The following is a 24,422-nucleotide window of genomic DNA, read 5'->3' as shown; positions in this document are numbered from 1 at the left end:
AGCGCGCTTATAACTGTTGAGTGGTTTTTGTTTGCGTTACTTTGCCTTTCTGAATAAGCTTTATTAATGTTTGCAGTCCTCCTTTGTCATTCGGCTTCAGTTTTTTACACTTTTTTCTACTTTTTTTTATTTTTTCTGTATTTTGTACGGTCATTCAGTCGCTCGTTCTGTTTGTTTTCCAACTTAGCTTGAGTTGCATTTCATTAGGTGGCACCTCCTTTTTATCCCGTCAGTAAACCAAACCACAATCGCATTACCACGCTCTATAGATACCATGGAAATGTGGGGTCATAAAGTTTACCATTTCAGAAAAATAAAACTTCTATACGATTCGTTATTATCAATAATTTGGATTTATGACCACAATTTCCTTTGTTGTGTAAATAAGACAGTTAAACATATGCTATTTATTTCCTTCTTCCTCATATAACACAACAAAGGAAAATGGAAATACTTCAATCCTATTAATTTTCCTGTCTTCCTTTGTTTTAATGATGAAGTAAGGTATTCTCTGAATTAATAACGGGGTGCTATGAGCAAAATCCGCTTAACTTGAAGCAGTATTTTACATTTTATGGCTAAAAGTGAGATTGGTTTATTTTTACATGCCTAGACAAAAATGTTATTGAAATTCCAGGTTCTATTTTTAGTAAAAAATTTAAACGGTTGCTATAGAAACGTTTGGAATTTGATGCTTTGATCTAAAGGGTATTTCCCTTATTTGTTTTGGTTAATTGAAATTATTGAAATCATTTGGATGTGTTTTTTTTACCACTTTAATATACCAAACAATTTAAAATCAATTTCTCTGTACTTTCAATTGTTTTCACTTATTTCAATGTGGCTTTAGAGGCTACAATGGGTCATAGAACCTTCTCGCCCGTAGATGAGAAATCAATTACTGCACAATCTTTAGCTTAAGCCAGGCGGCTTTCAACCGAATGATTTCCATCTGCAACCACCCCCATCCATTTCCTAGAAAACAAGGGTACAGTGTGCACCCATTAAAGCTTTTGGCGGTTGACAAGGGTATTGACATTGGCCATCGAAAACTACTCGACCACACACACACTTGCATTCGAGGGGATTTTTGCGTACAAGTTTGCTGTTGGCCAAAAACCTTTTTCATGCTTCGCTTCAGTCAAACGAATGGAACTTGGCCGACAGGGCAATGCCGAAGCACAAGCCTCAGAGAGTTGGCTAGGAAACTTTACCTGAGCACATGGGCGGAGGCAGAGGGGCTTGGAAAAAGTCCTTAGAGACTTTAATTTGATAGCAGAAAGTTAGAAATATGGTAAAGTATATATGGTATTATTAAATATTTATCCTTCTGACAGCAGAAACTTAGTAATATGGTATAGTATATATGATATTATTAAATATTTATCCTTCTGACAGCAGAAACTTAGAAACATGGTATAGTATATATGATATTAAATATTTATCCTTTTTAATACCACCCTCCAAGCCAAGTAAGAATATGTGTCATAATAAAAAATGTATTTTTACACTTAAGGTAATATTTCTATATATATTTTTTTTAAATCAATGTTTTTTAATTTGAAAACAGGCCACCCCTTTTAAGAAATCCTAGACTACACCCCTGTCTGCACAACTAGCCCCTCCTAACTTGCAAGTGTGTGTGTTTTTGCTTATTTGTATGCGGTTGTTTGCCTGTGTTTGAGCTTCACAGCGACAAAGGACGAACCGAACGAAGCCCAAAAAACGTTTCAGTTAAGCCCGCAGTTAACTTTTGACTGCTAGCATGGCCTTCATTTTCTCTTTTTACCTGACCCCCACCTGTTGGCCCCAACTTTTATGCCATCGGCTCCCCTTTTATCCCACCCCCTGCGATTTCTGTGCCATTGCTGCTGATTATTTTGCCATCGCAGCCATTTCGTTCCATTTGTCTGAAGCTGAATCGCTTTCAAAGCGACATATTCTTCGACCCCTGCAAAAGAACATTCGCACGGGTACACAGAGGGAAAAATATGTTGAAAAGCTAACCTTAAAAACATTTATTAGAGATTTTAAAAGTGTATTTTTTGGATTTTAAGGAGTTAAGAGTGCGTTTATTCAAGAGCCCCTTTAAAACCTGAATGTCTTTCTAAACTTAGATTTTATTTTACTTAAAAAAAGTTTTAGTTACCTTAAACATTTTATCAAATCATTTTTTTTTTTAACAAAAATATACTTTTTAGTGTATTAAAATTAGTTAGTTGTATTTTATTTTTAGTACCACATTTTCTTTCACATTTACCCAAAGTAAGGGAATTTCAACCTTTTTGGGGTACAACCTTAGACTTCTTTAAGTCCCAGTAAAATTTTTAGACTTTATATCACAAATTTTATATTTTACCCAATAATTCGCTGAGTGTAGGCTCAAACTCACCTGGGAGGCCGCCTCGAATATCGGCAGCTGTAATATTTCACGATGTAGATGCATGGAGACGTCGCCACGCAGCTCCTCGGGAAATTCGCGTAGCGTCTGAAAGTAGAGGAAAAGCCGAGGAAAATGTGAGTCAAAGATGCGTGGAGAGGCATGCATAAGCACCACCTCCATACACACACACACACACGCACGTCAGTGAAAAGAGAAAGTGGAATATACACGTGAAAATTGAATCGCCTGAAAATTGTGAGGGAAATGGCTGGCATTATTTTACTCCGGCACCAGGGAAATGTTCCAGCTTATCTGGTCTTTCTTGTTGCTCAACTGCAATATGTATTACAAGAAAAGAAATGTCATATATACCAAAGAATACCCTGTAATATTACGATTTCCTATACATAGCTATTAATATTAAAATAAATCATATTCCAGAGAAAATTTCATTTTAATTTTCAATGGAAATACATTTATTGGGTTTAAAAAATGAATTTATCAAATTATTATTTTCCGGCAAAGGGATTCACTATTTCAGCTGGATTTATTGTTATGTTTATTTGCTTTCTTTTTAATTAACAACGATTATCCAATCTTTATATTGAATGAACCAACGAACGAAAATCAATATCTTATACACGAGCTCACCCCTTGATTTAAATTCCTGACAAGGCGAATTGTCATGAAAAGTAAAGTCCCTCTTGATTTTCCACAACCTCCTGCCAGGGTATAATTATATTTTTCCTTTTACCCCCCGCATTTTTATCTCTTTTTCCTTGGGTTCGTTTCAAGTGTATTGGATGGGAATTGTCGGTGTTTCGGGATTAACATGGAAATTGAGGGAGAATTTGCATCTTGCTTGTTTACACTCGCCATCCACCCATTGTTGTGACTTTGGCCTCCGTAACTTTCCATATGTATATATTCCTAGGGACTCAGGGGCTGATTACGCTCGAGTATTATTCATATGCACGAAAATCGCGTAAATTTGTTTTGCCAACTAGACCGCAAATGATATGGGGAAAATCTCTGTGGCTGCCCAATTTCATGGATTATGGCTTTATATTCCGTTGATCAGCTTACAGTAAATTTTAACTTAATTGTACAAATAGTTGGGCAACTTTCGTGTTTGTGTTTGCACATTAATTAAGGCCAAAAGCAACTAAATCAATTTCAGAACGGTCAGATCTTAATTAAAAATTCACAACGAATGCCAACGCAAAGTGCAAATATTTCTGGCCAAAATAGATGTCAGCAAGTTTCCAATTTCATTTTGGGTTTGTTTAAGGGACTAGTAAATGTACTAGTGTTATCAAAAAAATAGTATCATGTGTGCCTAAAACATAGGTGGAATTTACTTTGGGATCATTATGTTTTAATAGTTTTTTTTTTTATAAATATTAAAAAATGGACAAAATAAAACCTAAAAGAGGATTGAAAAAATATTACATTTCCATTTTAAAACGACAATGACAACTATTTTTTGTAACTCCACTGTAAGAATTTATGAGTGAAAAACAAAAGGAACTTTTAGCTAACCAAGCGAAACTAAACATGGAAATATGTTGAAAGTTTTTCCTGGGTTTTGTTTGAGTTTTGTTGCTTTTATTGCATGCCCTTTTTCCCCGATCCCCAAAGGGCAATTTCCAAAGAATTGTTATTTATGTTCCATTCGGTCTCTGTTTTTCCTTTTTCCCTCCGTTCAGTGAAGTGTAAAATATTTTACATTAATTGCGCACACACTGGCCAAAAGCCGTTGCCAAAGTGGGTGGTTTTTTTTTGCATTGTTGGCCTGAACTCAACATCATTTAGCTTTTAGAGGGGAACTCCGACATTTTGCCAGTTAATTTTCATGCGCAATAAATTAACAATTTAATTTAGTGCCAGCCAGTCAGGTCGCCATTTTCCATCGCCTTCCAAAATTTGGGTGCTATAATTCGTGTGGCATCGACAGGTCGTGTGAGTGTGTGTGTCAGTCTATATTTCATGTTTGGTCTGTAATTAAATTAAATTCCATTAGGTGTTGTCAAAATTCCTGAGTACTCGAAGAAGAGACGAAAATCGGTGTTTAATAGCAGCTCAAATGGTAAGAAGGGGGCTTAACATTTCCGTTGTCATAACGCGAATAAACAACTGACAGACAGCTTTCCTTGCTGACATGAAGAATCAATCTTCAAAAGGCGGGAAAAGGGCTAATTAATTTGCAGACTTCAGCTCACGAAAATTGCACTTCACGGAGTGTTTTGATAAGTGAAGAAAATGGAAGGAGTGATGTGGATAGAGAAAAACAGCAAATTTATTACATGATAAAATATATAAGACACAAAAACTAACTAAAGTTGAAATTAAAGAAGGATTTAGTACTAAACCATTGAGAAAATATTTTTCATTTATTCTTAATGTAAGAAATATATTTAAAAGAAAACAAAAAATATACAAAAAATAAACAAGTCGAAATCTAAGAATGTTTAAGCATTTTACTCTTGAGAAAAGTTTGCCCCTATACATTATAGGATTATTGCCTAGTTCGACATTTAAGCATATGGAAAAATAATTTGCTTTTTAAATAATACCCAAGTTGGAATTAAACAAGATTTAAATTCTCCAATCTTGAACAGAAGTATGTATACCATTTGTAATAAAACATGTATTGTACGACTGTTGCATGTGCCTTAATTGTGACATCTGTACTGTAGCCTGTGTAAAATTCTGATGTAGCCCCAACTAAGTAAAAGTCCATTAACTTAAAGTCCACAAAGCCAAAGCCATTCACCAAGCAACCTGGAAGCTGAGATAAAACTGGGTTTTATTTGAAGAGGTTTTAATTAACACTATTAAAAGAGGGCGCGGGGTGCAAAAGTTGTTTTGCATGGCTCTCTGCTAATAGCAATTAGCGACTGGAATCGCTGCTCTTTCCACTGCCCTGCACTTTTGCTGCTTTTTATTGCACCCAGTGCAGTTGAAAAGTTGGGTAAAACAAAGTTTCCCCGTCCGCCCACCTGAACGGCAGAGCAAAGTTGAAACCAGTTAAAGTTCAAAACTGCATAGCATCCCGAATGATTGATTTCTCTCCTGACCAACAACGGGGCTATTTCCATCCAGCTGCAGAAAAGTTTGCCCATCAAGTTCGGAATTATAGTGCTACAGTTTCAAAGCCGATAAAAATAAACAAGAAACACAAGCAGCTGTACACAATAAAACTGGCAAAAGACAGCTCAGAATGAAATTAGCAAAAGAAGAGTCGGCAAACTGGTAACTCAATGCACTTGACAGCTTCTACCCAGAAGATAAGGTACACAAATGGCATGTCTTCCCTTCTGCTCGAGTTAATGTAATTGTAAAAATTTTTAATTAAAATGTAGATGCCGCCCGTGGGCCAACCACACACACACACACACAAGCACAGAGGAAAAACAATGAAAAGCCACAGGAAAAGCCAGGCAACCAGCCACCCGTTCACACATATAATTTCGATATTTAATTTTAACTTTTGTTCGAGAAATGGCAGATTGGCTGAATGGCAGTGCGGTTGAAATACCTGAACATGGATGACCAATCAAAGGAGGGCCACACATTTGGCATTTGACCCGCAGCCAATCAATAAGTCACATGTCCAAGTAGAGTACTATATGTTAACCCCACGGACATTTGCTTAATTAAGGGCTCAGACGTTTATCGGAGAGGAAAGGCCGCTGGCGCTGACGATTCTGATTTTGATACTGGTTCTGTTTCTGTTTCTGAATCTGGAAGTGAATCTGTATCTGAAGTTTGAGTGAAGTCAGTCAAGTTGAAGACCTCGATGGAGTGCTGCATCGACAACTTTGCCAATCACTTTTTTCGGGGGTTGGCAAAGAAAATACAGAGAAATAAATAGTTTCCCAAAGCAAGAGTAGTTTCCTGAAACGAAGAAAAACAAAAAAGAACTTCATAGTCGACTAATTGATACCCGTTACCTAGGCAAAGGAAGTGCGAGAGAGATGGAGATATGCCTGCAGCAAATGGGCTGTTTTCGAGATGGCACACTTTATTTGCTTATAACTTTCTAAAGCTTTCTTCCACCTATTACATACTTTCCAACGAATCTAGTATACCCTTTTACGCTACAAGTAAAGGGTATAAAAATTAGGAAACCCCAAAATAATTTCCAGATCAACAAGGGTGCAAGTTCCTTGCCATCAATACCTAATGAATAAAGTTATAGAATATATATTGATTGCTTTTCCCCAGTGTATAGCCTTCATAATTTATGACACACACACACTCTCAATCGAGAAAAGATGGATGTATCTCATGGGAAAATGGGCAACTCGATACGGTACTCACCTCGTATATGTCAATGCCATGGCTGAGTGACCAGGAGGTCTGGAAGTAGTCCTCGATGCGCTGCTTCAGCTCCTTGGGCATCTGTAATGAAGAGATCATAAATTATAATTGCACTCGCTTTGCTCCAGTTTTCTACAGATTTTTTCCACCCCAAGTTTTGCCATCTTAGCGTTTAATGAGCTGCAATGCGCGCTACTTTCACTTCATTTGCATGCATTTCGCGGTTGAGAGCCGCACAAATGCGCTTAATTGTGCATCGCATTGCGTATGCGACGTGGGTGCAGCTCATTGCGTATACGCCGCGTGGCGCTGCCTAATGGAGCGTCCCTCGAGTTTGCCCCATCAACAGGTTGCAGGCGCAGGCCACGCAAACACGATGCCCTGGAATATGCTGGAATCAGCAATTCATGGCCTTGAGTCACCATTTCCTTTCCATTTTCCATTTCCTGCCCAGCGTTGCGTGGCATATGGAAAATGTGCGCTGCATTCTAATAAAACCCATCGAGTGGCACTTCTCTCTGCTGCAGGGTAGGTTGGGGTAGGGTTCGGTCCCCTCCTGAGGGTTTCATTTATTTTCCGATCCCTTGCGGTCGCTGCAAATCTCAATCCCATCCTCTTGCCCATCGAAATCATACTCACATTGTGCAGGGCCACAAAGTCCTTTAGGTCGCGCCATTTGCTCTCATATAGAGAGCGACGCGAATACATCCTTTGGATGATGGCAGTCACGTTACCGAAGACCACGGCGTGCATCAGAGCTGGTTAATGAAACGGAGGCGATATATCATTAAATCTAGGCTTGGCTGCCCAAAAGAGTAATAACAGTTATGAGTGCGGCACGTTCTATTATTTTTTAGACCGCATTTCCTATGTGCTTTAAAGCAAGACCCATAATTTAGACCGCAGTTCCTGTTTATGCTACGAAATTTTCATGCAATTACACAAATTGAGCCTTTTCCGATAACATAATAATGGGATCCCTAAATTGGAGTTTGATTTGACTCCTGTTTTCCTCAAAATAATGCCCTTTGTACTTTCTAAAGAAAAACTTGAAAAGAATTTTCCATTCAACTACTTAAATCTAGGGCATCCCCGCTGTTTATTGTGATAACATAATAAAAGGTTCTTGAACTTAGAGTTTCTTATGATTTGACTCTGCTCATAGTATAAGAATCATGATAATCATATCTCATATTTTAAATATTTTGTACAGAAAAAAGGAATTCTTTACTTTCAAAATAATAATAACAATGAGTTAAAAATTGACAAAACTAATTTTAGGCAAGGCAAGACTAAGCAATTCAAAATATATTTATAAAAGTATTTGAAGGCCTAAAAATGCTGAAAATATCTAAGAGATAAATTATGGTGTACCTTAAATTCCCCAGCTATTTAAGTAAAGAAACTCGTAAAACTTAAACCATAAAGTGATGACCTTTTTCCTTGAATTAAAGGAATGTCCCTCCCGAATACCTCAAAGTTTTGGGATTAAAATCATTTGGGTGTAGTTTTTCCCCCGCATTTATAACAATATTTTGCTGTTTAAGCATTATGTATTTCAGTACCCACCGCCAATGAGCATCATGATGATGGTGAAGACCTTTTCGGCCGTCGTGTTCGCCGAAACGTTGCCAAATCCCACGGAAGTGAGACTGGTGAAGGTGAAGTAGAGGGCCGTGGAATACGTTTCCGCCGTGGTCAAAATGGCCACGGAAGCGTTCTTTCTTTCCGCCAAAAGCTGCAGCCAACCTGTGAAGAATACTTGAGGCATTTAATACGACGAGAGGAGGAAACAGAGAAGAAAACTTGTTTAGTACGGCGTTTAATTACAATTTGCGGGCTAAACAAATTGGGCTTATCAAATTGACAATGACTGGGCCTAACTTTTTCGCCTTCCATTTTGTCAGTCTGTCAGTTCGGAACTCGTGCCAAAATCCGGACAAACTGTTTGCCCCGGAAAGGAAACGTCAAAGAAAAAGTTTTTGTGTCAGTCAAGCTTGAAAGATTTTTCCACTCCCTGATTAAGTGCCAAAAATTATCAAGATGAAAACTTTTTCCCCATGGCAATATATATATATATCTATGTATGTATGATGTGAGTTGGCTTGATTCGATTTGATGCAATGTGCGCTAATCCGTAACCAAACTTTAAACCTCGACTAACACAATATTCATTAACCACACGTGTAGGGGGTGTTTCTAGTGGTTTGTAGGATTCGGTTGCTTGGTTTTCGGTGATCCAGGTGGTGTGCCTTGGCCCTAGGGAGGCGGAAAATTCAGTTAGCGTTCGACGATGCCCTGCCCTTCACTGTTGACTAACCAACTAACCAAATTACCGTTAGCACACACTTTCAAAACCCAGTCAGATGCACACAGTTGTGGTCGAAATAATAGGAAGGGAAATAAAAAATGTACACTTGGCTTTAACTAATTGTCGTTTAAATTTGTAGCAGTACTCAGTGGTTAATCATTGTGGTTTCTTGTACCCCTGTGCTACCAGAATAATTAAATAGAAACGACTGAACATTCTATTCTTAGGAAAATACATATTTAAAATAAAAAAATACCATCGCGAATTCTTCAGAAAAACACGCAATCGGGCTTTACCCTTTTTAGCTTTACCGATTTTGTATTCCACATAGAGGTATAATTTAATTTCAATAATTATTGTTTTCCGTTCTTACTTCTTAAATACATTTTGGGACTTATTTATCAAAACGAGAGTATATTCTATAGCAAAATTCCAAGCAAAATAAACGAAATAAAATAACACCGCGAATTCTTCGGAAATTGTCTTTTCTATTTCTTCAGCTTTTGAATTCAAAACAATGGTACAGTGTTATTACTTTAATTATTGTTTTCCTTTCCTATTTTGTAAAAATATATCAGGATGTATAATATTTAATAATATTTTTAACATATCAAACAGATTCGAAAAAGGAAATTAAAAATACTAAAAAATATTTGTTCAGCTCTTTTGATGGCCTATCGTTTTGACCCCATCTGTGGCTGTACCTGTAACTCTAACCATGCGGGACCTTCGGCACAGGTAGCTACATACTCACCGATGTTGCTCTCGGGGAACCACTCGTACTCCTTGACCGCTATCACATACCAGATGCAGGCCAGCCAGTGGGCGGCCAGAGTGAAGGAGAACATCAGCAATGTCAGTATCATGGCCGTGTGCTGCGAGTATCGATCAATTTTTTGCAACAGGCGAGCGAGCCGCAGCAGACGCGTCAATTTCACAAGATGGATGTGTGATTCCTGGGCAAAAAAAAGAGAAGAATCCATAAAAAATACGCATATAGCCAAACGACCCACTACAAGGTTGTTAAAATGTAAGCGATGTGCCACGCCTCTTTCGCGTTTCGCACTGCCCATTAGTTTGCTGGGGATTTGGTTTCCGCTTTTCCATTTTCCATTTTTCTTATTTCCCCCAGCGTTTTTTTGCCCACTTTTCGAGGCATTCAAATGTAGGATTTTGTTGCCTACTCTTCTGGACATCTAAACTTTTGTTATGTGCCCACTAAAAAATCACAAAATTTACAACTTCCCAGAGCCCGCATGTCCGCGCTAAAAAAAGGGACAAAATCAGAAGAAAGGATGTCATCAAAAAATAAAAAGATGAAGTGGCGGATAAATGCGGGGTGGGACTAAAAGTCTAATGCAAACATAAACAAGCTTATCGGAGGGCCTGACCCCAGCGTAGAACTTCAGTAAATTGAAGGCTAATGCCGTCGTTTAACCTAAGATGGAAATTTGTATTACTCTTTCGTGATTGCCGCTGACAATGCTTCATCTTAAAAACGGCCTAAGGGTACACAGAGAGGGGGTAAATGTTTATATTTTGTTTAAAATATACGGGATAACAAGACTTTAAGCCTTCCTCAATATACCCATAAATGTATTTTTATATTTATTGTTATAATTATTTTTGAAATGGCTGATACATAAGCATCCAAAGTAGGAGGATCCTTTCGTTTCTATATTTTCCTATAAATTCTCAAGAATTTAATATGCGCTGAAGGAGCGAAAAAAATTAATGAAACGGTAACAAAGTGTTGAAAAAAAGGTGGGCGCAGACTTAAAAGCAGTTTAGCTTGGGAATTTAGGTAGAGCGTCAATAGACAGACAGCTGCGTCCTCGCTTTTCTCTTTCATTTGCAGTCCATACGCACTATTGCACAGACAGTGCGTTTCAAAATTATAAGCTAACTCACACAGGAAAATATAACAATTGTCACAAAACACCATACCATGTTAATGTAATTTTTATAATATGCATAATGATATGATAAAACGTCTTTAAGAAATTGCTTGCTTACATTTTTTTAAGAAATTAGGGATACATTAAAAATTTGTTAAAGTATTCTTTTGAAAAACTTACTAAATTACTTTGACAACTGTATAAAAATATTATTTACTAAACTATAGGAATACATTTATCTTAATTTCCGTGGTACAGATATTGGTAATGGTTTTTATTTGAATCATTACAATTAATCTTTTGACACGCACTGTAAAAATGCGTAGGTTTTCTGTCTGCAGAGACAAAGGCAAAAAAACAACATCAAGGCAAATTGTAATTCATGTTGCAATTTGCGCTGCGCTTTCACTTTCCTTGTTGGCTTTCCACTCCCATGATTTGCCGCCCACTTGCCCCCATCCCGCCCCCTAACACTGTCTCTTTCTTTGCTAAAGTTTTGCGCTGCCTCACGCTCTCTTTGTTTACTTTCACTTTGTTTGAGCAGCAACAGGGACAACATCATCATGCACGGCAGCAACATCATCGCGCACAGCAGCAACATCAACGCGCACAGCAGCAACAGCTTGGCGGCAATGAGCAAAACTTCCTCATCCAACTCCCTCGAATTTTTCCCAGTGACTGACTGCCTTTTTGGGGTCTCAAAGATAATTAAAACTTTGGAATAAACTAAATATGCAAAAGTTTCAAGTGCATTAGCTGAAATTGTATGCAAAGCGAGCAAGTATAAAATAAATATCAAAGTGTATAAAAATGTAAAAGTTTAAGCCCCAAATACATTCATAAATGACTTCTGGCCAACTTTTGCGTTGCTTTGGAGAGTGTCACAAATTTTTACAATTAGAGAACATTAAAGTTTTATCGAAACTTTCTGTGTCGGCAGCTTAGCACACGCCCCTGATTTGGCCAAAAAAAACGGAAAAAACTTTTTCTGCCTGCCCCTGAACGTGGCTAAATTTCCTGGAGCGGAAGTCGCAGAAAGTGGGGGCCAAAAGCGCCTTTTATTTGATCAGTGTATCCAGCGGAAGTTGGAAAAGAAACAGCTACAAGAAAACCGCAGGATGATGACGGAGCGGTAAGGAAAATCAATGAAACATGAGTTCGAATAAAATTTAGCTCAAATTATAATCCCACAGGGGATTGTCCGTAAATTAAATCACCAGCAGCTAAAGAAAAAGGTTTCAACTGCAAACAAATAGAGATATAATTCTTAAGCAAGAAAGCAAGTATTAACTTATAAGTATTAATCAATAATAACACCAATAACATAGGTACTAATGGAATTTCATTGTGAAAAAATTTAATTCAAGGTCCAGATAATATTTAGAAAATCAAGTATGCACATAAATTCATTTATAATACTTTAAAATCTTAACCTAAAATAATTTTTTTAATATATCCATTGCGGAAGTTCTGTCTTACACTTAAGTTTAAGGAAGAATTAATATATATTAAATATATAAGGCTTCTTCTTCAAGGCTTTCTTGATCCTAACAAACAATTATGATTGCGTTTTAATCGCCTAATGCTTTCATTTAATATATTACACTTAGCAAGGCCCCACTGTAATGGCATTTGGTAGTGCGCCCAGGATATCCTTGGACTGTCAATAAAGGCGACGACAGCGTTCTCCACTTGGCGCAATCAGTGCGCTGACCACTTCACAGGAAGGGAAGAAATCGGGGAAGAGGGTTTCAAGGAGGACCCAACGAGCCAAGTGAAAGCTGAATAACATAAGACCGCTCGAGGACTGCGCCATTGTCCTGCGAAGACCGCTCGAGGGTCCTACTCCTCGGAACCACCGGACGTTGGTCGATGTCATCATAACTGCACTTGGTGCTTTAAGCTCCTGTCTGCGGCCACTGCAGGACCAAAATGACACGCTTTTCGGGATTTATAAAAATATTAAATATATAAGGCTGTTTTAGCTGCACATTTGGGTCACAACCTTGTCGTCGCCCGCTTACTTAGCCCGTAATTAAAACGCGGACCAGCCGGAACACTCAGTCGGGTATGCTTTGGCCAATGTAATCGGCTTAATGAGCGTCGACTGCTCTCCAAAGGGGTCAAGTGCTGAGCCGGCCTTTGTGCAAAATGCTGTCTAAAAATGCCAGCTTAAAATATATATATTCACTTGGAATTCTTGTTTGCTTTAAGTGTGCATAATGGGCAGGTTACCAAGTTTATTTGACTAACAAATAGACAGAGAAATTAAAAATTAGAAAAAGAGAAATGTAATTTTAGGTACCTAGAAAAAGGCATTGAATAATCGTCTTTCTAAATAAAATTATCGGACTTCTGAGTCTACAATATATTAGTGCATACTTTTAGACACCTAAAATTAAATTTAAAAGTGATTTTAAAACCCTTGTAGTTTGTGTGACACCCAGCATAAAATATAAAATAAAATAATTATTTAACTGTTGTACGTAATTCTCTACAGACACTTAAATACCTATAGTCATGTTAATTTTTTTTGAAATAGCTAAAATACAAAAATGTATTTTTCATTTCTAGAATAGGAAAACAAATGTTAAAATTAACACAGAACAAATATTACCATTTCTTTTTTATTTTGGACGTTAGCAAAAGACGCTTAATTTCCAACCAAAACTTATATTTTGAACTGCACACATTACAAACCTCATTCTCCAAACAACGTAAAATGAATTCAAAATTTTCCCAAAACTGCACATTTGTGTATAATCCGATTAAGTGGCCCAGCGCAAAACTGTGAACTTTGAATATGCATAATGCATGCGGCCAAAATAGTTTTATGCAAATCCCTTAAGGCCATTTACCACTTGAAATTTTGGGCCATAAATGATTAATGCCAAGCCCTGGGGAAAAACCGCAAGGGGATTTAAACAAATTGGGCAAACAATTTGTTGGGAATTTTACACGAAATAGTGTGGACTTAATGGTAATGGAAATATAGAACATATGTAACATCATCATTCCTTCGACTTTTTGGGCTATAGAAGAGCCTCAGCCTGGGGCCAAATGCAAATCTGGCCCTAATAATTCAGGGCTTGTTGGGTAAATTTATGCAGTCTTTGGCTTTGAATAGCGATTACTCACCTCGCCGTCGTACAAATCGGAGGCGTACAGGTGATCAAAGGGCAGCGCGGCCAGAAGGTCCAGGGCGAACCATCCTCGGAAGTAATTGATGGCAATCTGCTTCGAATTGGAGACAACCTCACCTTTGCGCGACACAAAGGTGGTGCGGAAGTTCAGCAGAATATCTGCAATAAAACGGCAATAAAGGTGAGCGGTGAAACAATGTTTACAATGCCCGCAACGAGACAAATTCAATTCCCATCCCCATCCCCATTCCCATTCTCATTCCATTACCATCCCAACACATCCCCCATCCCTTCCAGATGAGGACGATGATGATTGTGGCCCTGGCCTCCACAGGTGGCCCATAAAAGGTACACCAATTGAGGTCCGTTTTGCGGAAGGATGGGTTATAAACTCGTGCGGCGATGGTCGTTTCTTTAAAAGTGATTAATGGACAGACCCTAACCACCTTTGCTATATTTCATTAAATATTTTGTATGATATTCATTTTAAAGGACAAAGTTACCAAAATCCTATCGTTACATATTGCATTGGGTTTAAAATAAACCTTTTTTTGATAACTTAAGTCCCCTATAATTTTTTTAATATTAAACAATGAAGTCTAAAAATATATTTATTCATTTGAAACAATTTTTACTGCAAGGTAAAGATTTCTAATTGATTAATTTTTATTTATTATTTTAAATTTGTATAAGCCAACAGTCTATTTATTTCATTTTTAACTCCCCTTATACCCAATTTTAATTTATAAATCTTTTTAATATTAAACCATCTAGTCTGAAAATATATAGTTCCTTAAAGAGCATTTTATTTTAATTGAAAGTCCTTTTAACAGCAAAATTTCCATTTAAAAATATAATTTAATTTATTAAATTCGAATAACCCAACAGCTGTTTTTCCTTAATGAATAATTTGTAATACGACCTTTTAGGCTGGAAAAAAATAAATCCCTTCCCATAGACTCACCTACAATAAAGAGCGCCTCCACAATCACATCCGAGACCATTGTCTGGCGATCCGCTTTGGCAAACGCGGCATTGTAGGGCACCATGAGGGCCACGTAGAAGGTGGCCACCAGAATAACCCAGTCCCAGATGCCCTTGAAGACCCCGTAATGGGGCAGAATCAAGCGTGACTTTTTTATCGACTGGGTTTTGTACTCCGGAAACGGTGCCTCCGTTGAATGCATAAAGTTCTGCGAAATAGATTGTAGGCAATGGCATGAAATGAAATCCGGCACAAAACATGAAAAGTGAATTAAATTAATTGAACTTTCAAAGCGATTAGTTGCCTACCGATTTTTAAATCACACTAATTGATGTTTTCGAATTCACATGAAATTCCAGCTAAATGGTGCACATAACAATACAATTTCTACGAATTTTATTTAATTTATACATATTGTATTGATATGTTTTCTCGTGAATTTTAATATGCAACACTTTAGTAAACTCTATGAGTTAAATAAAATCCATTTACTAATATGTCAAGGATTAAATTCTGACGTTCTCATCACAGTTGTAAATGTTCTTAAAAATAGAACGGCAAGAATCATCTTGATTTAGCGGTATTTACATTGTGTATCTCAACAAATAAACTATTAATCCAGTCTGTAGTGTATACATATAAGAAAGTTCTTAGATAAACTCAATTTTAAATTTCTCTTTTCACCATTTTGTTCTAGCATTGAGAACATAAGTATCCAAATGAAATTATACGGTTCTTAAGAACGTATGTTCTCCATTCAAGAACAATGTACTTGAATATTTTCCTATGTTTATCTTTCATACATTAAATCATATTTTGGGTACAAACGCTATAATTATTTTTCGATTTTTGAAGTAAATATTTTTTCTGCGTGTATCTAGGGAGAGCACTTTAAAAATCACAGGACAAAAATTGAATTTGACGTGGGTCAACATGGTTGAAAATTGCGTTGGTGGCTTCTAGCACTCATACCACTCAACGAGTGGATAACCCAACCACTCCCACTCATTTTCCCCATTTACCCGGGGTCATACTCACATTGCCCAGTTTCAACTTGGTCTTGACTCCGCCCTTTTCCGGCTTGTAGTGTCCGGATAGCTGGTAGAGGACCGCTCGACTCCGCCGGCGGCCCATGTTGCAGCCGGCGGGAACGTCCAGGTTGTTGCCCTCGCCCGCCTCCGCGTCGCCGTCGCTGGAGGCCGGTCCGCCCAGGCCGGGCAGTCCGCCCAGGCCCAGCATTCCGGCATTGGATCCCGCCCGGAACCGCGCCCCCAAAAGGGCAGCTGTAAGGGCAAAAACTTACAGAGTCGCAACAAAAAAAAGCGCAAACAAAATCGGGAAGTTGGTGGGTTAATTAAGGGATGGGTTTTGGATGGTTTTTCGGGGTTCGTAATTACAGTGAGTTACCGGATCGGTGTGTTTATAATAGAAAGAGCACAAAGAGAAAGAACACATAAAATTGTACACATAAGACATTGTGAATTAATTGGCATGGTTAGTTTTTAAGGTATTTTTTCTACATTATTTAATTTGTTTTTTAGTTAAAACGGTTTTTTTTTTTTTGGTTTAAAACATACTTTTAAAGCGTCACAAAATGCAGGTGTGTGTGGGTGTTTTTGTATGTGCACTCCCTCAGTTAGTCGGTAACATTTTGCTGAAATTTTGTCGACTTTCCGACAAGTTAAATAAAGCTTTCCTCCTTAAATGCCTCGGCTCCATTTATTATTTTTGCTGAGTTTTATTTGAGCAGCTTAGTTGGGGAAAGATGAAAATTCAACTTGTACAGATGGTGTTAGCTTTGGCGCATTAAGGAAACAAAGTTTGCTTACTAAATGCTTTGGTTTTCTTTATTCTTTTTGCTGAGTTTTATTTGAAAAAGTTTTAAATTGCAATGACTAAATTTTATTTCACAAGATTATTCTTATTCTGCAACTTTTATGATCCTTATTTGGCCCCCAAAAGCAGGCAAACAATGATTCCAATTTCCCACGCTCACCCATATAATATTATACATTTCTGCCCACTTTAACCTTACAGATATTAATACCCTGGCATCGCAAAACAATTAATAATCTCCTTCGATGGCTGACTAATATTGGCCAAGACCTGGTCAACCCAACAAATCAGGCGAATAAACATCATATTTCACAGCCGCCCAAACAAAACTCGATAAGATTTCCCTCCCACGAAATCTTCTATATTTGGACCTGCAAAAGGACCATTAAATTGAACTTAATTATATTTGTGTGTGGTGTCTCAAAAGGACAGACATGCTATAAATAACAATTAGCTGGCTGGTGAAAAATGGGCCGCAAATTTGATACGTTTCCCAAGCAATCCCATATACTAATTATAAGAAAAAAGGCCCAAAATTATGCAAACAACCCCTGAAGAAAGTCACCTTTTTTTCTACAACAATTTGTCTGCTTTTCCTGTTTTCTTTTCATTTAATTTCTTTTTTATACCGCAAGTCATTTTTTGACCAAAATATGATTTCAATTTTAAGACCCACAACCCACGTAAAGTCCAGTTTGACTCCGGTGCTGTCATATCAAAATGCCAATTAAGTCGGGACCGCCACCTCACAAATATATATATTTCGTATATATACGTAACCAGGCAACAACCAGCCGTCGAATGGAAAAAAAAAGGTCAGAGAAAAAATTAAAGATAAAAAAGTATCTCAGTTTACGCTCCGTGCATACACAAATGTTTTTTATAACTGCTGGTAGAACGGAACAGCAAAAAATGTGGAATACTTTAACAAAATATGCACAACTCATGCGGGCCGCAGGGGTAAATTCACTGACAGGCCTAATGATGTGTGAAACGATGGTCGTCATCGCATAACTGTCACAATGCGATAACGATTATGTTCCGATGATGGCCATGATAATTTCATTTCAAATCCGGCTGATCGAAATGCGCTTTATCACAAATTTTCGTAGACTGCTCTCGCCTAATTACCTATCCTTATAATTTTCCTTGCGGCCTCTGGTCACAGCATGAATTTCCCATTGACGGGGGGATCGCCACTCGAATTTTCCAGCCAACTTGATTCGGGCTGGAAATTGAGTTTGCCAAGGTTGGTTGGCTGGCTCGGACTTAATTTCATTTGCATAAATTAACAAAAATTGAATCAAGACTGGTCGCTGCTTTGGTCTCTGTATAGATTAATTCGATATAAGCTGCATTTCATCTGACTGGTTTCTGGCATCGTTCTCGTGCTTGCCTGCCACTCAATGGCCAAGTTAATGAAATTCATTACCGAATGTTGGCCGTCGTGTAAATCTCTGTCCATCTAACACAATTACACGACATAAGCCCTCAGGATCAGGGGGCGATAAGTACGTGTTGCAAGTACAAGCGGTATTTGTTGCACTTGCCATCTATGTGAGCAACGTGCAACATCTGGTGTGAATTTTCATTACCTTTAATGGGGTTTGTTTGGGGTATATTGAACGGAAGTTGATTATATTAAAAGGACTAACTACTGGATAAAATATCCATTAATCTGTAACAAGAGGATATGTTTAAAAGATTGAATATTAACTTTATCACCTTTTTGATAGATAATATAACTAATTTTTATGTGATAATATTAATATTAATCTAAAGAAAAAGTATAATTGAAATATTATTAAATAATTAAATAATTAAAAATGAAAATACAAATAGTTGGTTTGGACCTATGTGTATAAAAAACAAAATTTTAAAAATAGTAGTAGTAAAACTAATAAAAGTAAAATTATAATAATAATGTCTAGCATTTAAAAGCTCCATTTCGTAATATTTCAAGAAATATTTCTTTAGTTTTTCCAGAATTCCTAACAAAATACTTTAATCTAGAGCCAAAAACAGAGGGGCTTAAAGCCCATATCAAACGGCTTTTAAAATGCAATACACTAATGCAAAATTTTCCCATTCTATTCCGATTTAACGACCCATCAATGCCATCAGCACTAAATAATTTAAAGCTTCACTGCCAGGTGGTTCGGGGGACAGAAGGACCTTCAGCCAGCCCAACTGTGCAGCAAATCCTCTTAGGATTCTCCTGGTCGAACTTCAAGTGGCTTCTGCTCGGTTTTGCATGGCCCGTAAATCTGCAGGCCAGAAGACAGCAAGACAGAAAGACAGACGGCAACAACAGATGAATAACGATGGTAATAAAGCTGCACATGAAAAGGTCAGAGGTTGGGGCGACGCTGTTTTTTATCCCTGCATTAGGAGAATTCCTCGGCGACACATGCGTTTGGAGGACGGGGCCCAAGAGAAAGGGATAAGTTGTGATGGCTGTCAGAACTGTTCGAGTGGTGCATCAATATTTCAGCGTCCTTTGGGGACCCATAGAACCCACACGTGTGCCGGTGTGTCCAACTTTTTTGTCTGATTAATCCAGTGAATTAGACAGAGGGCATATTTGATGCGGTCCAACTGGAAAAGGACTTGCAACAACAAAGGCACAGGTTAATTAAGGTAAATGCGTTGATTGAACTCCGGGGAAAAGTCGAATCGAATATTAAAGTTTAACTCAGCTCTACGCCTACTTAAAAGGCCTTATTGCCATTATTACCATTACGAATTCATACACTTTTAAGCACAATTTCGGCCGCCCATCGACCAGATTATAGCCACAAATCAGGGCTGTTACCGCGAAAACTGCGCGTGAAAGACGAGATTTAAATTAACGTTGAAATATGGTACGCATACATTCAGTTGTCGGGGAAACGGATGAAAAGTCGGCAAAGGACTCAAAGGAGCGACCACAACCAGCCGGAGAACCTTCCTTCCTGTCTTCCTGCCCAGCTTCACTTTGCAGCCAGGAAGCTAACCGAAAACTCTCTCCGGCTGCCAGGACCAAGCAAAACCAAAAGTTCCACAGAACTTTATGGGAATATTTCTGCCTGGAGAGTTGAGGTGACATGCTGACACAGCCCTACAAAAAGGTAGCAATAACATATTTTAATGGCTACGGACCGAGGAATACTCTGCCCCGAGATTTATCATCTCAATTATATTACGATCTTAAGTCCATAATTTGCTGAACTGCAAAAACTTTCATTTTATACGAGCAACTGGCAATGGGTCCTAAGATATTCTCCTTACTTTCGCTGGAAAATTGTTTTAAAAAGGTTTTTATACTCTGATTTTACTTATGATTTGTTTAAACTTAAAGTTTGTAGAAGATATATGGGATATATAAAGGCTAATGTAAAAAGGGTACTGAATATAGATTCTAGAAATATTTTCGTAGAATTCTGTATATCTTCTATAAACTTTAAGTTTAGTATTGAATTTATTTCATTTGACTATCAATAAAGGTATGTAAATAATTTTCAATGAATTTTTCATGCTAAAAACATGCTTATTAGATTCTAGAAAACTCTATAAATCAGTAACCCCCTGACTTCCAAATATTCTACATAATTTATACCTTATAAACGTTCAGTTTTTAATATTATCCGCTTTGTATATATTAATAAAACAGAAAATTAAACTTAAATATAAATGTAAGACCATTTGTTTCAAAATTCTTAATGTAAAAATGTGATTTTGTTGGTACCACATATCCCGTAATTCCCCGTTTTACTGGGTGTCTTGTGGCATATTTATCCGCAGATCTGCCGCAGACACGTATTTCGGAAACCTAACCCATTCATAATATTTGCCCAACTCAACCGAACTGAGGGATGCATCGGTGTCAGTGTTTTCGTGCTTATGTAATGGTGCTTATTAATTCATTATTTGGGAATTGAGTGTGTGATTCTGTGGCTTTTTGTGCACGCTTGGATATTCGGCATTTGGTTTTCAGCTAGTGCATTATTTATACCAGTTGCTTATTTTCGACGGGTAGTGTGGGGGAGTTTATTTTTTGATGTATGTGGATACTTACCGCTATCACATTCCTCGTTCACATTCATCTCCAGCATCTTGGTGTGCGTGATGTCCTTGTGGGAGGCCAAAAAAAGCACCACATCCCGCTTTTCGTTCTTGATGGGCACGATGTCGAACAAGCACCAAAATGGAGCACCTGCAATGAGTTTTCGCTTTAATCATCAGCGCATCAGGCACAGAAAATGAATTTCCACTGGATCGCGTATACGCCACGTGGCCTGCGGTCGTTTAGCTCAATATTTGGCCTTGCACTGTGCACACTACACTGCCGCGATTTTCAATTGCGACTGCATAATTGAAACCCTATCGATGATGGCAAACCCCAGTTTTGATGGCAAACGGAAAAGTACAAGATCTCTAGCTGAGCTTTGGCCCAATTTTAATTAGCCGTTAAATGCTTTAAAAACGACAGCAATTTATGTTATGGCTGGAAATTGATAAATAAATTGCATGGCAATTCAATTAGACCGCAATTATTGTCCTGGCCTGCATTTTAATTATCTCCCGCTAATTACACACCCAGCCCGAGGTCAACCAGATCCAGTTCGCCCTCAGTCTGCCGCAGCCAATGCATAATTAATAAAACACAGCCCCGGCACACACGAGAAAAGAAAGCCCAGGGGTGAAAAATAGGGGTGGTCTACACGGGGAGAAACTACTTCTAGTCCTTAGATTAGAAAGTATAAACTAGTTTTCTAAGCAAAGATTTTGACAGTTATCACTTTTCACATACAAGTCCCCTTTAAATGTTATAAAAGTATCAAAAAAAACTGCTATATGGTTCTATTATTATAAAAGTCATTAATAGAGTTCACAAAATTAAATATATCCGCTTCCTAAAAAAAGTTTTTACATTTTTCTGATTATCAATAATATTTGTAAGCCCTAATTTTAACTTTGGGATAGTGTTTGATATTAGTTAACTTTGTAATAATCATTTTTTTCAGTAATTATAGAGTATAAGTAAGGATTTTAAAATGTTAACTAACTTAATAATCTACTTCTGTGCTCCTAAAATAACCAAACTTTTCTATCTTTCTATAGGTATTTTGTACCTTTCTTGCCCTGTTTATGTTCTGAAATTCTTGATTCTAAGTTTAAGAACTACATTTTCACTAGTGTAAGCACATCCTATCGTGCCTGCAGTTGGTTAAAAGTTTTAAACGCTTCGCTAATTAGAAAACTTACACTCAAAGTTGATGGATCTATCCATCTTGGGCTTATCTCAGCGCCGGGCTTTGTCTTGATTAATCGTGACCTCATTAGGGCTACAAAATACCGCGGCCTGGACGTGCGAAAATGTTAAGAGCACAATTTATTGTACGCCCAGCATGTCAACGAGCCGTAGTTCGGATATATAGATGGATAGATGGGTGGGTGTGACTGTAGATGGGTGGATCTGGGTGTAGATGGGCGTGGGTCCTGCGAGACTTGAACATGAACATGAACCCCCCTGGGGGACCGGGGGAAACTAGTTCAAGTCTGTCGCGTTTAACTCAATCAAGAACAGTTTCCCACCGCCACAAAAACAAGACCAAGGGAGCCGCAAACTTCACTTATAAGGCAATGGTGGTTGACTTCAGGGGAAAACTCTGCAGGTGAGACCACAATTGATTGGCAACTTTTCACTCTTGTTCTGGTAGTTTTCCCGACTTTTGTCATCAGCTGAACACAGCCGCACAAAAGCAGTAATACTCTCTTTATTTCACAAGGAAAAGCTCACCCATTTTCCTAGAAATACTATGACAATAGAGAGTTGGTGCCGAATGACAGAGGGATTCGGATTCGGAAGAAATTAAAAGCTGCAGCAAAGCCTTAAATAAGCCATCTAGTATTGGTCTGGTGAAATTGTCCATTACTGATGTTCCAGAAGTTCGAAGGCCCGGATTAGCATACAATTGGGGGAACTTAATTGGAACTACCAAAAGTTTTTGCTTTGTAAAAGTTGCACTTTATACAGTTTGTGTGGAATTTATGATAATTCTGGTTTTGCTTGCGGCAAAAACTAACTCAATTCAAAGAGTGGAAGAGTTTTTGCCATCATAATTTAGTTATATTTTCATTTTAAATACATTGAACAAACCCTTAAATGTATAAAATTTTAGAAAGTGTGTGGAAATATATAGTCTATTTTTTCGGTTATTAAAAAATAAGTTATGCAATAGAGGTCTTTTTAGAAATATAAGTTTTAGTATTATATACTAGCTTTAACTTGTTAAATATAAGAAATAAAATTAAAATAAATTCCCTTTTATTTTTCAAGTTCAAGATTTAAAACCCCTGCCAATCAAGATTACGATGTTTAGTGATATCTCACCCTTATCTTAGCTACTTAAACTTGGCAAGTTTTTTTGTAAGACCCATTGGCAACCACAGGACCAAAAATAATTTCCTTTCTGTCACTTTCTGGCGCGCCCCCATTTTCATGAAAATTTTTAATTAAAAAGGAGGCAGAAACAAAACAATTTTCGCAGCATTCCGGCACATCGTAATTGGGGCGGCTTACCTTCTTTCTTGTAGAAAATAACCTCCAGCTTCAGTTCCATCTTACTGGAGAGGCTTTTCTCGATCTGCTGCTTGTGCTCCTCCTTCGTATCCGGTCCGTAGAGGAAATGACATGAGCAGCCTGTTTCGTGTACGCCGGAATTCGGAATCGACCGGAGTTTGTTGGGTTGTTCGGTTGGCAATTGAATAAAATGGCACAATACATTCAAATGAGTATTCAAGTGTTAAATAAGTTCAGTCTGTCCGCTGGGGACGGTTCGTCCTTACCCTTTTGCATAATTTGCGCGCGTGAATATCCTGTCAAATCCACGAACCCATCCGAGCAATAAACAATTGGATTGCCATTTGCCTGCGCATTGCCGAGCACAAAGTTCGAGTCTGGAAATGGAGGAGGGAAAAGTTGGATGAGTTGCTGGTGGTGGTGGTGGGGAAAAACTGGGGGCAGGGGCAACAATGGGGAAAATGTAGTTGGGGATGCGGATGGGTGATGGTGAAGGATGATGTTCAGCTGCTTTTCATTTGGCATGAAATATTGTCCCGGCAAACAACGGTAATAAGACAAGTCCTGCTGTGTGTCCTTTTCAGGAAAAACAAGACTGACGGACTCAAGTTGGCTGTCGCCTTGAAATGCACAATTTCTACCCATATTGCATGGAAAACCATTCTCATATACCATCATGATGATGAATGAATATTTATAAGGGGTTACCATATTCAATATTTCTTTAAGCATAAACTTTAATGAAAATGGTATTGATAGTAATTGGATATATTTCAAACAAACATATACTTTTAAAAATATATAAAACCTTTCCTACTTGCCTTTGCAAAAATAACATTATATATACCATTACCAAAATAAATATTATGAATTTCAGTATTGAAAAATTCTTTAAACATCGGTTTTAATAAAAATGGTATTGATATAGTGTGGTTATATTTAAAGGAAACATGTATTTCTTAAAATTAATAAAAA

General features: G+C 37.7%; 1 protein-coding gene across 7 annotated transcripts in view; it reads right to left on the bottom strand.

The window, feature by feature from the left end:
* Window positions 1-24,422, bottom strand: part of LOC119549162 (potassium voltage-gated channel subfamily H member 8) — a 68,106-nt gene that overhangs the window by 6,724 nt on the left and 36,960 nt on the right. For 5 of the 7 annotated variants that reach the window (XM_037856952.1, XM_037856954.1, XM_037856955.1 and 2 more), the window contains 11 exons: window positions 23,714-23,824; window positions 23,448-23,567; window positions 20,940-21,077; window positions 16,085-16,344; window positions 15,026-15,254; window positions 14,057-14,220; window positions 9,775-9,976; window positions 8,279-8,470; window positions 7,349-7,467; window positions 6,710-6,790; window positions 2,393-2,488 (listed from right to left, as the gene is read on the bottom strand). In XM_037856952.1, coding sequence (XP_037712880.1) covers window positions 2,393-2,488; window positions 6,710-6,790; window positions 7,349-7,467; window positions 8,279-8,470; window positions 9,775-9,976; window positions 14,057-14,220; window positions 15,026-15,254; window positions 16,085-16,344; window positions 20,940-21,077; window positions 23,448-23,567; window positions 23,714-23,824 — 1,712 coding nt within the window. The remainder of the gene's footprint in view (window positions 1-2,392; window positions 2,489-6,709; window positions 6,791-7,348; window positions 7,468-8,278; window positions 8,471-9,774; window positions 9,977-14,056; window positions 14,221-15,025; window positions 15,255-16,084; window positions 16,345-20,939; window positions 21,078-23,447; window positions 23,568-23,713; window positions 23,825-24,422) is intronic. The other 2 variants (XM_037856950.1, XM_037856951.1) reach the window with 2 other exon arrangements.

The sequence above is a fragment of the Drosophila subpulchrella genome, chromosome 2R (assembly GCF_014743375.2).
Source record: "Drosophila subpulchrella strain 33 F10 #4 breed RU33 chromosome 2R, RU_Dsub_v1.1 Primary Assembly, whole genome shotgun sequence".
Lineage (NCBI taxonomy): Eukaryota > Metazoa > Arthropoda > Insecta > Diptera > Drosophilidae > Drosophila > Drosophila subpulchrella.
Note: the sequence above shows the minus strand (reverse complement) of the source record. Positions and strands in the feature narration are given on the sequence as shown.